At 36.8% G+C, this 18,488-nt stretch overlaps 1 protein-coding gene across 1 annotated transcript in view; it reads right to left on the bottom strand.

Annotated features, from left to right (window-relative positions):
- LOC126248497 (gamma-aminobutyric acid type B receptor subunit 1) overlaps positions 1–15,240 on the bottom strand; it is a 117,130-nt gene extending 101,890 nt beyond the window's left edge. Inside the window, exons 1-4 of the mRNA XM_049949534.1 lie at positions 15,146–15,240; positions 14,729–14,884; positions 13,612–13,710; positions 11,654–11,788 (exon numbers count right to left, since the gene is read on the bottom strand). Coding sequence (XP_049805491.1) covers positions 11,654–11,788; positions 13,612–13,710; positions 14,729–14,884; positions 15,146–15,154 — 399 coding nt within the window. The 5' untranslated portion in view covers positions 15,155–15,240. The remainder of the gene's footprint in view (positions 1–11,653; positions 11,789–13,611; positions 13,711–14,728; positions 14,885–15,145) is intronic.
- Between the last annotated feature and the right edge of the window lie 3,248 nt (positions 15,241–18,488).

Genomic DNA, 18,488 nt, shown 5'->3' with positions numbered 1-18,488 from the left:
GTTCTGAATTTTTACCCCAGCCACAATCTTTTTCAGGCCAATGCTTATTCATTACTGTTACGAGGATGTCCTCTTGTCAGCCATATTTACATAAATCACATAGCCCCATAGTGATAAAATTAAGTTAACCAGGTATTTAAGCATGAATATGATCAGTGTATACTTATTATAGTAATTTCTATAAAATGTATGTAAATACTGCACTCCCATTTATCATGGTACATGTTCTAGGTGTAATATTTGTTAATTAATGCTCTGTGAACATACCGAGTACTACCATCTAAAGCTCATACATGTAGTGCCAGAAAAACACATTTTTACCCAAGGTCTACCATCACAGCATTACCTAATTACAATAATTACAAACTTATTAATGTCTTTAAAATTATATTATTTCTGCATCCATCTACACAGAATGGGAAAATACCATTTTCTTATGTATACAACATGAATCATGTAAATATGGTATACACAAGGATGATGTCCTCTTCTCAGTAATAAATGTGCATTGATGTACTTCATGATGAGACACAGAATGGTGAACTATTTTAAAAGAAATTTGTTTTTTACAAAAACACGGAATGTACCCCTAAAATTGAATTGGTGTTTTTAGCAAATTGTATGTCATTACAGCTGTTATTTGAGAAATAACAATCCAAGCACAACATGTCATTTATAAAATACTGCAGGATGGTGGACACAAGTAAATAGAAGAAATCAATGTGCACAAGGGCAGTTACACACACAGTCTTTACTGTGTGCTTCTGTTGCATGCATCTATGTAGAGATGTAGATCTGTCATAAATGGCTATCCCATCACTGGTACAGAAAAGGATTTTTCCAATTGTTAGAGGATGTAGTAACACATTTTCTTGGCCTCAACAAAAAAATATTTGTTATATCCAGCTATTTTTTCTTCAATCTATGACTCTCCTTTTTGAGAATGCAGATTTGTGGGGGTACACGAGCTGCAAACACACACTTAACACACTTGAATCTGCTATTCAATGCTTAGGAAACCATCTGAACAACTACAGCAGCATTATCTATGCAAAACTCTAAAACAAATACCTTGTCAACACATTCAACATGTGGCAAGATGTGCAACATTGCTCTGAAGACTAACTACCACATTCAGTGAGCTCTGATCTGCAGTCTCTTGATTCAGACTTACAGGCATAAGTGCTGGTCATAAGTTTCGAAAGTGTATGTGTCCATCTCAAGTATTTGTATCTTCACATCCACGTAAAATTGGACACATATTTAAATTGAACTTTTGACAATTTATACAACTGCCACTCGAAAAATTTATCAGTCTTCCAGAACCATCTTACTCAGAATGACGTGTTCCCTCATATGCTTTCCAGTCAAAATTACAAGCCAGGCATTTCAGTACAGAGACTGATGCTGTTTCATCAGTAACAGTGAACTTCGGCATTCTTTTAACTTGTTTAGTATTAAATCTCTAAAAATAGCATCCAATTTTGTTATTCCTATTTTTTATGTCAGTGCTAATCTCAAAAACAGCTCATGAAGGAACAGTTCTCTCAGGCAGACTCCCTTTATATCTGAGTATGTTTCATAGCCTGGAGGCTGTACACTATTTGGCATTTAATGTCTACACCCACAGTTTTTTCATGTGTTGCTCATCTTGTGGTATTTTGAGTTTTCAGTCTTCCTTTTCATCCTGATGAGATATTTTAGTTTGCCATTTATTGAAGTTATCAATTTATGTGACCTGTTCCTTGGTTGTCTGCAACATGTCAAACACATGCTTCTGTTTAAATATTTTAAAATTGGTAATATATTTAGCTCAGTGTAATATCATACTAACAAAGAATTTAGAAAAGCAAAATGGTTAGAACTCTTAACATTGCATATTGTTGTATTCTTCAGGCACAGTTCTGTGTTTTAATAACTGTCTATAGATATTTCCACCGCCTTTAGTATGGATAGGGGCTGTGATTGTTGTGTTCAGATGCGAGTCGTGTTGATGACCCTTCGCTCATAGCTCCAGGCAGTGCTGGCTTTGGTCATGCAGCCTACAGCTTGAGGCTGTTACCAGTGGGCATCGCTGTGGGGGGCCAGACGTGGGATCCAAGGGATGTGCAGCATGCCCCAAGTGCCCCCAATCAGTCCAATACTATGGCCACCCTGGGTACAATCTCCACTGAAGATGACCCCTCACCCAGGGTCGAGTGAGAGGTCATTCCAAGGTGTCGCAGACAGCAAGACTTTCCACGGGAGCCAATCTGAGAACTTCCTGGTCCGTCTCATGAACAAGTTTCAGGTGCTGTCTGTCTGATACACACTCTGAGCCAAATGCAGACACTTGTCATGTTTTAGAGGAAGACTCTTGGCCTGCACGATCCGAACAGTCAGAGTGTGGGGTTACTGGTAGTTGGGAGCTCAATCAGGTGCACAGTCAAGCCCCTTGGGGATATGGCTGCCAAGGAGGGAAAAAAATCTAGCATGCACTGTGTGCATGGCAGGAAGAGTAATCTCAGATGTGGAATGGATGCTTCCAGGTGTCATGAAGACCACATGGTGCAGTCAGCTGCCATGGGTGGCTCATATCGGTACCAACGATGTGTGCCACTTTGGGTCCAAAGAGATTTTCTCTGTTTTCAGGCGGCTATCTGAAATCGGCAAAGATTGCCAGTCTTGCTTGTGAGGTGAAGCTCACCATCCATAACACCACCAACTGCAGACATGTGATACAGAGCCAAGGGTCTGAATCGGAGGCTCACGAGGTTCTGTGACCATGTAGGCTGCAGATTCCTTGATTTGTACCAGAGGGTGGATCTACATGAAGGGCCCCATCTAAAAGGATGCAGACCAAACACAGGGTGTCTGTACACCTAGAAATGACTGATATTGTAGTTGTAAATTGTCACAGCTATGTTGGGAAAGAACCAGAGTTGTTGACTCTAAATAATGAGAAGTGTGAAGTCATTCACATATGTACTAAAAGGAATCTACCAAATTTTTGTTACATGATAAATCACACACATTTAACAATTGAGAATTCAGCTAAAAACTTAGGAATTACAATTACAAATACCTATCACATAAATAATTTTGTTGGGAAAGTGAAACAATGACTGGAATTTATTGGCAGAACACTCAAAAGGGGCTCTTTTAGTAGACTGGCTGCTCTACGCTTGTCTGTCCTCTTCTGGAATACTGCTGCGCAGTGTGGTATCCACATCAGATAGGATTGACAGAGGACAACAAAGTGCAAATAAGGGCAGCTCGTTTTGTACAGGGGAAAGAGTGCTACCAGTATGACAGGAGAACTGAGTTGTCAATCATTAAAACAAAGGCACTTTTTGTTGCAGCAGGATCTTCTCATGAAATTTCAATCACCAACTTTCTCCTTCAAATGCTAAAATATTTGTCGGCACCTAACTACACAGGAGAAATGATCATAAAATAAGACATCATGGTATGATTTTAGTATTCATTTTTCCCACGTGCCATTCAAGAGTAGAATGATAGAGAAATAGCTTGAAGGTGGTTTGATGAACCCTTTGTCACACAGTTAAATGAAATGGACAGCCTGTTCAGTCTTAAATTTTCTGGTGATTGCCTACAAAATCAAAAGCTGGTTTTTTAACAAAATATAAAAAAATATCATTGTGAACATTAATGCTGTGTCTTTCACTTTTAGTACATATGCCTTCCCCAATTTTCAAACTAATTTTAGATTAAGACTACCATCCTCCAGTTTTGTGGCAGACACATTAAAACTTATCACAGCATCCTTGATACTTCCTTTAGTGATTTCTATTTTCGAAATCAATTTGAATGGTTTTGTGAGACTGTGTAAATCATAAGTCTCTAAATTCCACGTGAGACGCCAATTCTTTAGTTTCACAATATGAAGCACGAACAAAAATTGTGTAGCACACACTATGTATTGCATACTAAGTGGATCTATCAATACTAATAGTAAATGCAACATCAAATATAATTACAACAATAATAGAAGGAAAATAGAATGTAATGTCAAATTTGTGTATTCAAAGTATTGTGTGACAATCATTCTGTTCAACATGAAAGGACCAGCAGCACAAAAAAACTGCAGTATCACAAAAATGTAACTGAGGTAACTAAAGAAATGTGTGATGCTTGAAGTATGTGCATTCTTTTGTCCTCTGAACCTTAGCACTTACCTGTAGGATATTTGGTTGTCAATGTTATTTTATGTTGCTCAGGAATCAGGGATACTTAAAGCAAAGAGAGGCTTCACATCTACAACATCATCAAGAGGATAGTATGATCTGGTTTATCGATCTGTTATGATCCACGTTTGCCTGACTGTCTTTCACCGATTTCATATACACAGAGAGGGTACGGGACATTTTTCATTATGAACTGGACCACACCTCTACTCATATACAACAGTTAACTTCAATGATCATTTGGTCCCCACTGATGTCTTACATTTTCATGCCCCTACCTGCAATCAAAAGCATGCATCACATTGAAAAAAGCTCCACCATTCTGGCCTCAAACAAGCCAATCATGACATACGACCACTGTGCTGTATGGATGATTATGAAGTTTGGTTTGTGGGGCATTCAACTGCGCAGTTGTCAGTGCCCATACAAATTCCCAACCTTTGCTCAGCCCAATCTCACCACTTTCATTAATGATGATGATGACAACACAAACACCCAGTCATCTCAAGGCAGGTGAAAATCCCTGACCCCACTGGGAATCGAACCCAGGACCCCGTGCTCGGGAAGCGAGAACGCTACTGCAAGACCACGAGCTGCAGACATGTCCTGTATGGAGGGGTGTGGTGTCAGCAAACTACTATCCCACCTATTGTCAGCTTTGCAGATCTTTGAGCTGATACTTCTCATTCAAGCAACTCTTCAATTATCACACTGCTGAGTGGACCCTGGTCCAGTCCTCTCACTAATGACAAATCCCTCGCAGTGTTGGGAATAGAACCCAGAGCCTCCACATGGCAGTCAGCCATGCTGACCACTCAGCTATGGAGGAGGACACACACAACTGAAAGTGTGCTTAAACAATAACGTTGCTTTTTATTTACATGCAAAAATTATTCATGATGTCTTTAAACAACAGTGCTATTTGCAAACAACATTACTGAGATGCCAACATTAACTAAAAATGTATATGGCCAACAGCAATGGGCCGTGTGGCATAGCTCAGGTTACATTCACTTTTGATGACTGGCTAAGGCAGTAAATGAAGTTCTAATTTAAATAATACTACAACTTCATAAACATGGACTTTAGTTGCAGAGCTACACAGCAAAACTGTGCTGATCGTCTAGGGAGGATTAAGATGCATTAATTAACCAAAATGTAATTATTTAGTCTTCAGGATCTCACTTATTAATAAGAGTTCTCAGAATCTTACAGTCAGACACTTACAAACTTCTACACAAATTTCGGTATAAGAGTTATTTTTACCCAAAACAAAAAGGAGAAAAACCAACCTTCTGAAATAGAAAAAAAATGTGTTGCAGAAATTTATTACACACTGGCATTATTAACACCATATTTACCCCAGTATAAAATGACATTGAATATAACATGGCTCCCATTTTTTTAAGAGGCTCCTTGAGAAAAAAATTATTTTTAACATATTCTGACTAATCAAATTTATTTTGATGTTAGGTATCCACCTAAAACATTACCATTACATGTATTCTAAACTTACACCATTTCTTGGATGTCTCCAATTTGATAATACAAAGCTAAACAGAATACACAAAAAGAAATTGTTTATATTAATTTTTATCTTCACTGCCTCTTTCATTTAGCCTGTCATCTGTGGTACCACTATTTTTAATCATCATCCTAACAGGGCAACTGAGAAACTTATATCTTCACTGTCACAAGTATTTGGCTGGTTCTTCCAAATATGATGTGATCTTTTTAAAAAAGAAAAAGGAGAAAAAAAGACAGCAGATTTCACTTTTCTACTGATGTGAGAATGTTACAATGTGTTTTGCAACAAAAACATATTTTCTGCCCACTGCTCCCTCATTACCTGTGTAGAACCAGCAGCTGACACATACTGTTTTGTTTCTGTCATACCCCGTGGTGAGCATCAAAAACATTACTGCATGAAACACATAAGTATGCCACTGGCCCCAGTCTACAATTTTAGTGTCACCTGCAGAAATGTATGTTAATGTTGAATATTTGGCCAATTTTAAAGCCAATTTGATTCAGACTACAAACAGATTCAGGCAAACTGCAGTTTAAATATGGCAGATGTTCATAAAAAGCCAGTGCATGCAGTATACATTCCTATGGTTGGCAGCAAGATGAAATGTTGCCCCTTGCCATTCACTTCCCCACATTCAGTTCTCAGCAAAGCTCATGTCACTGTTCCCTCTCCAAGCCTTCAATAGTGCTGTGCTTGACCAACAATTCTCCAACTTTCACTTGTCCCATGATCTACTGCCATCTGTTGCTACCATTTCCAAAACAGGTCTTCCCACTATAATTTATTCTTGCAGTAATAAGTCCATTTACTGCAATTTGTTTTGTTTGTTACACATTTAATTCTAGATTAATTTTCTTTCTTGTTTTATCTAAATGTCACCGTCTTGCTCTAAAGCTGATTAAAAGCTGGTAACATTTTCCCTGAGTATTCTAATACGTGAATAACCAAATTTTCATTTGCAATGCACTTCATAAATCATTACTTTCTCATAATCAAATAAAATACTGACTAGGGTTCATAATCGTGTAATGGTTTTTGGAGGACAAGATTTTTGCCTTTGGATGTTACCTTTACTTAAAAAGCAGAATAAATGTATGTATATGGTTACTGTACTTTTATGAGAACTATTGTAAACCCATTCAAATACTACAGAAGTTTGTAAGTTAATACAATTTAATGCCGTTTCCTCCTGTGTTTCACAAAATAGTCAATTTCTTAAGTAGAGTAGTAGACTGTTGTTGTGCCTAGTTCATAGTTTCTGACATATCCATCTGTTGAACAAGTGCCCTAAGTCAAATGTCACACAACGGATCAAACAAGATCGATAATGTATTAAGTGTATCTGCATTGTGGAAAATCTTGAGTCTATTCAAACGAACATATTGTTTGCTAAGCTCTACCCTTCAGAACACTTCAAAATAAATTTGTACAATACCTCAACAGCCAAGGCTTCATCTGTAAATGCAAGAGGAAAATGATGTAAAAACATTTACCTCAGCAACAATAGTTTAATCTGCAAATACAAGATGACCCCATATTTTTCGAATGACAAATTTGGGAAAAAACCTCATTTTATATAATTGGAGAAAAGGGGTATATGAAGATAATTCTAAACATTTGTGCCTTGACTTTTTAAAAAGGAAGACAACAGTTATTTTCTCATCCTCAACTGGGACGTTTCACTACATACAATAGACAAAGTTACTAGAAATATCAGTTCTGTTTCACCCACTATATTAAACCCAGCCTTAATAAACTCAGTATTGAACACACATTTTCTCACCTACACTCAACATGATATCACAAACATAATACAAAACCCACTCTTTTCCAGGGTCCCAGTTTGTCAGTCGAGAGCGTAGCGATTTTGCAAATGTTCTTTCTGAATACATTTACACAGTTCCTCTCTTTCTGTCCCTACGACAGTTGATAAAAATCTTTCAAAACATTCCATTATCTTAAAACTGTGAAAACTTCAGAATTTTATGGTTCATTTTGCAGTCTGTTAAATCCATGTAGTGAAAAAAACCTTAAGGTTACTGAAGTCCTCTATGACTACATCACTTCTGTAGATAGCCAATACAATTAACAACTTTCCTGGATCTTGTGAAACCTGTGAAGCCTTTCACTGGTGCTCTGTTTATAAAATAATACCAGAGCAGAAACATGACCACTGGAGACTAACCATTAAAAGAAAGTTAGTGTCTTGCACAACAGTTTTGCCAATAGAGCAGTAAACATAAAGAAGTAACTTGTAAAGGTGTATATTAGTTTTTGCTATTCCACTCATTTTCATGACAAGTCACATCCTTGACATGGTGGTATTTGTATTTGCATAAATATATATTCAGTCATATTAATCTTTCAAAGGTACAGTATTTTGTTTTGGGGATCTCTCAGTACTGACTGACAATGTCACATACATTTTTCAACATGTGGAAGATACTGCAAACACAAACATAAAACTTAACAGATAGAAACAAACAGTGCACCACTGATTATAAAAACTGATCTCTCAAAAAGTGAAGGTTAGGAAAAATTTTGTCTACTCCCTGATGGATGTTACCTTCACTGAACTTGATCCGCATTTGTATTGAGTTACAAGCATACATTTAATGTTAATACCAAAAATACAGTTTTACTTTCCAAAAACTATTACCTTCTTTGCTGCTACAGATGCGCGCTCTGCATTCCATGCTCATGGCAGCTTTCATTATGACTGTATTACTTACCAAATGCTGGTGCCTGTGCTGAGGGATGGCATTACGGCCGATATGAAATACTTATACGGATTTTTGGAAACTTAGGTGAAAAAAATTTGATTTTTGCACATCTTACAGTCTGAGATCTCTGCACAATAAAGAACTGAATTTCTTTTCACTGTGTGCCATAGTTCCTAAGATTTTGCAGAGGTAAAAACACACTGCGTAACCTTTTCATACGGTTGACTTTAATTCATACATTGCAGTGAACGAAACAGACAAGATATTGGAACTTTACTTAAAATTGAGAGCAGAATGATACCTCACTTCGTTCTTCAGTTATCGGGTTTTATATCGAACAGAGGTTGTGAAAGAGGCACTCATTCATGATCTTGCGCATTGCAAATAATGTGGTCATAACTATCATCACATCTCAAATGATTCAAGATACTGAATTGAGGTTTTTTGCAAATGATAGCACACAACGAGATATATATGTTGTGTGATAAATAAATATTCTAAACTTTTTATTCAACAACATATGGAAGTAAGTCATCTGCAGCAGTAAGAGGTCAGCAGCTCAGGATGCATACAGATGTCTGTAGCACTGTAGGAAAACACAAGCTGCATGCATATACATGTACGCAACGCCCAGAGTAGCAAAAGGGTTAAGAGACACTTCAATATTCTGCAAGAGCAATTTTCATTGTCTGATGTCTATCTTACAACACAGTTATTAAGTAATTCTGCTTTGGGTGCTGCTTGTGTTAGTGGATCAGAGTATACAATAATTATGATCAGCTTCAGAAGTCTTGCACTAATACGGTGTTTCCAACAGACACCCAATGAAATCAAAGACTTCAAATGGTCACCAAATCTGAAGAGGCAGTCCAAACCATTATCCACCTCAATTTTTTTCTGGAAAACCCAGAGGACATCTAAGGAATTTCATATTGCCCAGACCATGTAGTGCTCCGAGCATGTATCAATATAAATGTCCTATCCCATAGTTCTTGTGCCACCTACAACAGCCATCCAATGGCTTAATTTTAAGTACTGATCCCATGACAATTACACTGCCAACAACAGATATGTATAACTGTATCCAAACTTATATTTAGTAAAACTTTTCTGTAAAAGTATCAATAATGAATACTGAAAATAATAATCCCGTAGCACATAGAAATGATAAAAACACACTAACACCACCTACTAAAAAACTGTCACAACAAGTGGTGTTGCTTTAAAACATTTTATATTTAGTGATATATTTACTCTGATATTCTGTGCAGCTCCAGTTCAAGAGATATTGTAATTAACTGTGCTATTTTTTTGACATGTTTCTCAATTTACTTGTTTAGAATGGACCTTTTCCTAAAGCTTTCCTCTTTAATTGCTTTTGTTTTGCTTTTCCTCTCCTTAACTAAGGAGATTGATAGCAAAAGCTAAAGAAATAATACGTACTTATGCACCTGCCATGTACGTAAACTTTTGTCTTCGGGAAGAGGACCAACTCGTGTTTGTCCTCACATATCTTTTTAGAATAAAATAGTATTTTGCTGTATAAAGACTATCTGACCTTAGATCAGAATAAATGAATACAGAAACTTAGTTAAAATAGAAACTAACCTCATCTGTCGATATGAATGAAACAATGACAACCATTGCCAAACAAAAATCTCAAAATATTAGCCTTCACAATGAGTTAAGTAAATTATTTTCCACAATAATTTATTTTATTCAGTAAAGTACTATGCAACATATTTAAAACAAAAGTGAGTATTAATATGAATGCTATAAACAAATTTATTAATGGTACTGACAAGAGGAACAACTTTAGTACAGAGAGCAAAGATATGTTCAATTTAACCTTGTAGAAAAAGAATTTTTCAACTTTAGACAGAAGCATATAGAGAATAGTATTTTGTATGGTTCAATATGTTGTCCCTTTTAGTTCATTTCTTTATTAATCATACACATTACTTTGCTGTTCTAAGATATCAGTTAAATAATGTGAACAAGATTTGGAAAGAAGTAAATGCATTTTTATAAAAATCTCTTCTTTGGAGAATTCATTACAAAAAATCACAGTGTATACAGTTCTGGGGTGCTACAAATTGGTATATACCCCAGTTAAAATAGTTTGACATTCACTATATCTCTGTCACCAGTACCATTTTGGTATGGTCATCTTTTGTGAGTAGTTATCGCATTAACAGCGCTGTCACATTTTATACTATTCAGCAAAGCACTTATTTTTATCACCTACAATAGCACAGTGCTGGCAAAACTTAAAAATATTTCAGCAGAGTATGTTCCTTCATCAGTGGTAATACAATAGGGTATGAGGAAAAAATTATATTTTCCTAGAAGTAATTTTATAATTCCATCTGCAAACATTGGTCACATAGTCTTGGAAGATGAAATCTGGGTACATGGCATAACTATTTATCATGCTCCCAGTTTCACCATGCCCAACTACTATAATTGCAGAGACTTCACAGCTGACTGTATAAACAGGGTCAACTTCCAAATATGGTTCATGGGTACTCCTACATACAGCATCTGTGTACAAACTACTTTCAGAACAAAAATTGAAGGGATTCTACTAGTTAATTATTTTGACAGACACATAAATTCTATACAGAGGCATTAACATCAAACATAGCTCAATTTTTCAGAGGAGGCATATATAAATTGTTAGTGAGATTTTTTTATTATAAATAATACATCCATTTCCAATTCTACTGCTCAATTTCATGGATAAAGCATGCCACAGAGGACTATAAGCAGCAAAAAATCCACCCAACTTATTTAAATTCAAATGTTGTGTAGACCCTACTGCTGCAGGAAAAACTGGAGGGGGAAAGGGGGGGGGGGGGGGGGCAATCACATCCATGAGTATACTGTAGCATAATATTCAAGTATTCTGCAGAAGTTCGCACTTCAGAAATAAGAATTATATTGTAAGAACAGTAAAGACTCGTGGACAAAGATTTGTATGTAAATATTAGCTGACCTTGGTTTCGCAGTGAGAGAAATTCATACCACTAATATGCATTTGCATTCACAATAAGGCAAACAACAGTCCACAGTTTCAAATGGAAAAGGTGTCACAGTCTGAAAACACTGAAATACCTACTACTTACAGAAAATATGTTGAACGTGGCCACTATTCCTCTGCAGACTAAGAATTTGTATAGAAATTTTGTCAACAATGAAAATGTACTCACTACTACAAGGTTCCACATTTTTGCAGCTTCTGCAACAGTTGTGCATACTGTGCTGCAGCCAGCTAGAAGCATCACCTTCTGAGGATTATTGTACAACAAGTTGTACATGACTGATGCTCCCAAGCCAGGTTCACACTGCAACACAAAGTATTCACATAAAAATTACATGATCAGCAGGGAAACTTATCAAGAGAGGCATAATTAAAAGAAAATAATAAATTTTGGATGTGCACAGAAAACTGCCATTATTAGTAGGGGGAAACAATTCTGTTGGGGGAGAGAGAGGGGGATAGAGAGGAGGATAGAGAGGGAGGAGGGGTGGTGGTAATGTAGCCAATTTGTAGAAACTTACTTCAGCTACAAATGTTTAGCACTGTTGTAGAATGGATGACAAAATAACACAGATTTTGGGAGATTTCCACTAACAGGAGCACTTTTTTTTTTTATTTAGCCATCCAATGAACTGAAGGTGATACATGTTGTATCATTACATACAGGCATTGACATATTAATTATAGAACAATTTACTACAACTTGGTGCATTTATAGCACAGATTACAGCCTAATACATTTATGATTTTGTAAACTGTATTTAGTTCTTTTTCCCAGTACATGAATATTTCCCTTGCATTTAAATTTACATACACAAATTGGTATTTTTTTTTTATTTGACTGGTGGTTACTTCTTATCACATTTTTGCATGTTCTTTGCAATACTCAGTAAATTCATTTACCAAATAAAATTGATATTTCTCCATTATTTCTCTGGCTGTGTTCCTAAAAATATTAATATTTATTTTGCTGGTACTGTTCAGAAGGCAAGTGAATAGATACATCCCCACATATGTCACACTTCTCTCATAGCAAATTATTCTATGTTGGATTGCTTACAGTTTTCAACATTTTGTTTCATGTTGATGAACCTCTTTATTTATCTTAAGATGTTGTTCTTAGCCTGTGCAATTATTTTATATATCTAAATATCTGTTACTGTTAAAGTGTTTAGTCTAAATTTTGATCTGCAGCCTGTTCATTGTTTTAAATTGGTCATTATGCGTATAGCCCTTTTCTCTACAATGCGTACCTTCTTAAGTACTGAGCTTCCCCATAGTTCTTTTCCTAATGACATTATTGATTCAAAGAGGGTAAAGTAAAATATTTTGAGAACTAATATTTACAGTTTTGGCTAACTTCTATAGTGCATAGCAGCCTGATTTAAATGTACTCTGTCCAAGTTAATTTATCATCGATATGGAAACAGAAATTTTACATATGGCACTTGTTCAAGTCTGTAGTCCTTGATTTTTAAGATTATCTCATTATTTTGGTCAACTGTTTTTACAGCTCATGATTTTTCTAAATTTATCATCAGTTTATTATTTCTAAACCCGTTTTCTAGTCCGCATAATACACTTTCTGCTTCAAGTGTAGCCTCTTCTAGATCCATTCCCTTAATTAAAATGTTTGTGTCACCTGCAAATAGTATTGAACTACTCTGGTAGTTCATTAATATATACCAATAAAATGGTTCAAATGGCTCTGAGCACTATGGGACTTAACATTTGAGGTCATCAGTCCCCTAGAACTTAGAACTACTTAAACATAACTAATCTAAGGACATCACACACATCCATGCCCGGGACAGGATTCGAATCTGCGACCGTAGCGGTCGCGCGGTTCCAGGCTGAAGCGCCTACAACAACTCTACCACCCTGGCCGGCATATACCAATAACAGCAGTGAGATAGTATCAGCTATTATTCAAAAATGACCATGAATGTCTTTGCCTTTCAGATGGTAGTTATATAGATCTACTGACCACGATAACTGCTTTAAAATTGTCACTCTGTTTTCACGAAAATAGTTTTTCTATTTTAACTATAACTAATGGTGACAATTGTTCAGACAATAGTTTTGTACCATGACTTTTAAACATAATTATACTGTATGGGTGCTTACCTCACTGTCATTCCAATGTAATTTGAGTGTGAACCCTGGCAGTAGGTCTGGTCTTGCATTTACATCTTCCAGGGCAAGATTAGCAGCTGGTTCACATGCCTACAAAGAAATACAAGTCTTCAATTTAAAGAAAGTAGAAGTCTACAGTAGCCAATTCGGTCTAAAATATCTTAAACTTAGATTTACAACACATACAATATACATAGAACACATCCAAACACACAACTATCACCACATGTTATGTAATAGACACCTTAGAAGTAAAAACCAAGAGAGATGCTTTCAACCCTGCACTGGAATCCTGCAACAAACTGCTACATCATTCTTTCAGTTATAAAACAGGGCAATTATTCGGAAAAATACTAATGAAAACTCATTTTGCAAAACTGAGTCCCATTAAACAGTTTCCAAACCTACAACTGGATACTATCAGCTACCAATTATGCTGTAACTATCTGAGAATGCATGCACAGCAAAATTTACCTAGTTAGACATTACTAGTCCACATTCAATATTCTCTCTTTCTAAAAAAATAAACAAAAAAAAATCCACACACACACACACACACACACACACACACACACACTGGAATATGCCTATACCTTCAACAATGACATCTAATAATTCACACGCAAAATATTTTGAAAGTTGGGTCTGTTGAAGGCTTCTCTCTGTTGAGACATGGCATTCAGTGTCAGTAACATCAGCATCTTCATCTCTCTTAAAAATTGCATGACTGTTAGTTCATCTATAGTACACATTCAATCTTCATATTAAGTCACAGATTAACTAACTAGTTTCTCTCCCAGTAATGTTGTGCTTAAACTCACAACTTAGCAACTGAAATGACCTGAAACAATAAGGGAAAAAATACTAACTAGGTTAAATCGTTCGAGGTTTCCCATTTATGTATTTCAATTTGACTGGGGCACCTACCCAAACTGCACAGCCTGGTATCAGAAATAAATGTGAGGCCCTGAATATGAGCACACTGTTCTCAATCGGCCTGCGTGGATCAGTGGCAGTTTTATACATCCCTAACTTAACTGGCTACAAAAATCACAGGAAACAATACACTACTCACACATTAACAATACTTTTTCATAATGCGTGTTACCTGACCACCCTGCCAGCCACCTTTTCCTCCAATAGGAAATATTCCTCCTATGTGTAGCACATTGTCGTCATTCTCGATATGTGCCGCGGAGTAACAACAGGTGACAGCAGCAAATAAGATTAAACTTAAACTCCATATCTTAACAGATGGAAAAACCTGAAAAATTAAAATTATATCAAGATACCAACAGAAGGACTACATGCTAAAATGATGAAAACTAATTCTATTCCAAATAAAGCACACCTGTCGTTACAACTATATGTCAACATCTTGAAAACTAGTTCAATTTCCAAATAAAGTACAAATGTCGCTACAACTATATGTCAACATCTTGGTACATAACAGAAATTTCCTTGTCAGTTTGTTCACATGCATTGTAACTGTAATACATGATAACTATCACAAAATGTTACTTACTTGAGGCATTGCAAATTCTACACGGCGCCAACCAAATCCCACATATTGATCGACGTTTAAGGAAACAGCAAACACCACGCACTAGCAGACGAACTCCACCTTAGCGTGACGTCTTTGCTTATAATTATCTCAGGTCGATGCGCAGCAACAGATAGAGGTCGAGACACTTTATTGTGTTTCAAATTCAGTTGGCAATAAAGAAAGTAAACGTTTTCACATTATTCTCAATATGTAGCTTGCCATTTGGCGCCAACAAAACGTCGTGCATCAAATGATGTGAACATTCGATATGAGAAGAAAGGCCCGTCCACACGCAACGATCTGTCTGCGCAAATGTCTGCGCACATCACATCTGCGCAGGCAGATCGTTGCGTGTAGACAGAAGATTTGCACCAACCTAAGGTGTGTGCAAACCTGGAAGTTGGAGTTGGAGGTTTGAGCGAAACCTCTCAAATCTGTGGGTTCAAACCACATCTGCGCAGACAAGTTGGAGCGTGTGGACAGGAGATCGCCGCAAATCTGGCGCGAAGCAGCTGTTTGTTCAGTCTAGTGTTTGTATTTGTGCGCACAGGGCATTAAAATGGCTGATACTCGTCAGTGTTCTCGAGAGTTTGTAAGTGAATTCATTGAAATATATAGAAACCACCCATGTTTGTGGAAGATTAAAGTAAAGAATATAGTGACTGAGACAAAAAGACAGCAGCATACAATGCTCTAATTGAAAATTGCGGGTATTACTTCACTCAACTCTTGTTTCGATATTGCAGTTGAAAATTCCAAATCCTTGTAGCTCCTTCCTGTTGCTAGGAATCTTAATGTTACCGCCAGCCGTTCATGAGGAGAAATTGCCTTTCTCTATACAAGTATTTTTTCTCATAATATGAGGGGTTACAAGCTTTAATAGATAATTATAAGTTTCGACATCCATCCGCAAATAATTTCGCCAGTCGCTAGACTCGCCCTGCAACTCTCGCAGTAAATTTACGTGAGAAAACTGCTTTCGCTTTAGCAGCCACTGTCTACACCATTTTGACCGCTTTCTCTGTTTCCTGCGGTTGGTCTGGATGTTTTTTGCAACACAAGTTGCGAACACAGGCCACAACAGAACTTCCTCCATTTCTATAGATCAAAATAACTGAATTAAATTTTTGACGTTTACGGGGAGCGTAGTCGCTTGCTACTGATATTTCTTTTCTACACCGACAGATGGCGGGCGAGTAGTAGATTGGGGTTTGTGTCGTGTGAACACACCACATTTGCAGCGATCTTTTGCATGTACAGACATCTGCGCCGATGTCTGCGCAGACAGATCGTTGCGTGTGGACCGGGCTGAAGGGTCGTTATCTTTCGATCCACAAGAACAGCTCAGGTCAGTCATTATCAACTCTTCATTCGAAGCGTTAAGTTTCAGAAACAGTTTTTGTAACAGTTATACTTCATCTAGTACAACAATATTGCAGGGAATATGGAATTTGTGAAAGTACGGTGTTGTACTATCTGCGGCATTATATCGCAATACGTCTGAAATTATAGCTAATTATACTGTTCTTAGGACCACTGAATAGTCAATATAATTATTTAGAGGCATAAGAAATCAATAAAATATCCAAGGCCATATCAGCGAATGAAAAAAACGAATACAAGTACAAAACACATATAAAGCGTCTTAACAAGTATAATCGAACGTAACGAATCCAATAGCGTGTAAATGCCCCATATTTTCTGGCTTTATCCCAGTCTTGGTTTCAAAATGATAGCTGCATCAATGAGGGATTTTCATTCACATATTATGAAGCATTACCATGCGTTGCGGTTATAACTGCCCTGAACGGCCACTTAACACACAGAACAATTCTGAGAACAAGATCTTAATATACCCTATACACCCCACATATAGGGGATGCTCTTTGCCGGACAAAAAAACACCTGTGAAATATTGAAGACGTGATGTAAGTTTGGCCCTTGACGCACTATAGAAAAAAATGTAATGCAAGCTTTTACTGATCCAGTTACAGATATAACATACATCGTAATCAAATAAATACTACATATTCACTTCAGATCTTTTCAACATGAAAGTAAGTACCGCTAAAAGATACCATTAACAAATTAGCTCGACGTCCTGGAATTTGAAGATGTACACGAGGGTGGTTATAATGCTACTAAAGATATATTCCCACATCTTTTTGACAGAAATACTGTAAATTAGGGATCAATTACCGCTACTGGTTGTAAGAGTAGGGTTGCCAAGAAAAAGAATGACTAAATACCGAAAGCACATTTATTGAACAAAATGAAAGTACAATCAGAGCTGAACTGTTTGCTACATCAGAGCAAAATTCATATATACGTAGAACTGTCTAGTAAATTACAAAGTACCATAAATAAGCAAGTTTCACAAACAGATAATCGTAGTGGGTGAGAATCGAACCAATAACTTTCCCATTGCAACCAGCAGCTATAACCGCTAAATCACGGCGAATACTACAGATTAACTGGTATTTCTCCTCCTCCATCTCGCAAAACAGTGACAAGAAAAGAGAAGCGCAAAGTGGCACTCTCTTCCGCGGTTGGAAATAGCTCCTTGGATGTGCATCCAGCGCACTTCTTTCCTCGACAAGGCATAAATACATTCTATGCCAAAGACAGGTTTCGATAGTCCAGCCAACCAATGAGAACCAAGTTAACATCAGCCAATGGAAGAGTGCGGCGCGAATCGACCGGAAATTATCTTCTGACTTTTACAAAACAATGTGATGGGCTAAACTGCGATTTTCCGATATCAGTGATTTCTGTAAATGCTACTTTTCAGTATCTGTTATTCTTAACTGTGATTTGTCGCAGTTAAGAATCGCAGTTAAGGAACATAGGTCGTGTATCCCTCCGCCACTGCTATTTCTGCGATTTCTGCTACTTCCGCGATTTCTGCTACTTCTGCGATTTCTGTGACTTCTGCGATTTCTGTGATTCCTGCGATTTCTGCGACTTACCAGCGTATGAAAAAGTTACATCTCTCAACACAGAAAATTGCATCTCAACAAAACTGTCATTGGCAAGTATGTTTTACGTTTTTTCTTCCGTTGGCTTTAATTTTGTATTAAAGAAACAACTGTGAAAATATTAATAGTGTAATTAATATGTAAGTAGCCGTACAGTACCATAATAGTTCGTATTTAGAAAATTAATTCTAACATATTGTTATGTTCACAGGTACCTGAACTACATTTCAGTCACTCAGTAAAGTGATAGCTCAAAATATCATTGTCAACAGATCTGAAGAAATTGCCACTGCGTCTTTAGATCGTTTTCGTCAGATGAGAGGTTAGTTTCTAAGCGTTTCGAT

The sequence above is a fragment of the Schistocerca nitens genome, chromosome 3 (genome assembly GCF_023898315.1).
Source record: "Schistocerca nitens isolate TAMUIC-IGC-003100 chromosome 3, iqSchNite1.1, whole genome shotgun sequence".
Taxonomy (NCBI): Eukaryota; Metazoa; Arthropoda; class Insecta; order Orthoptera; family Acrididae; genus Schistocerca; species Schistocerca nitens.
This window is presented reverse-complemented; position numbering and strand designations above follow the sequence as displayed.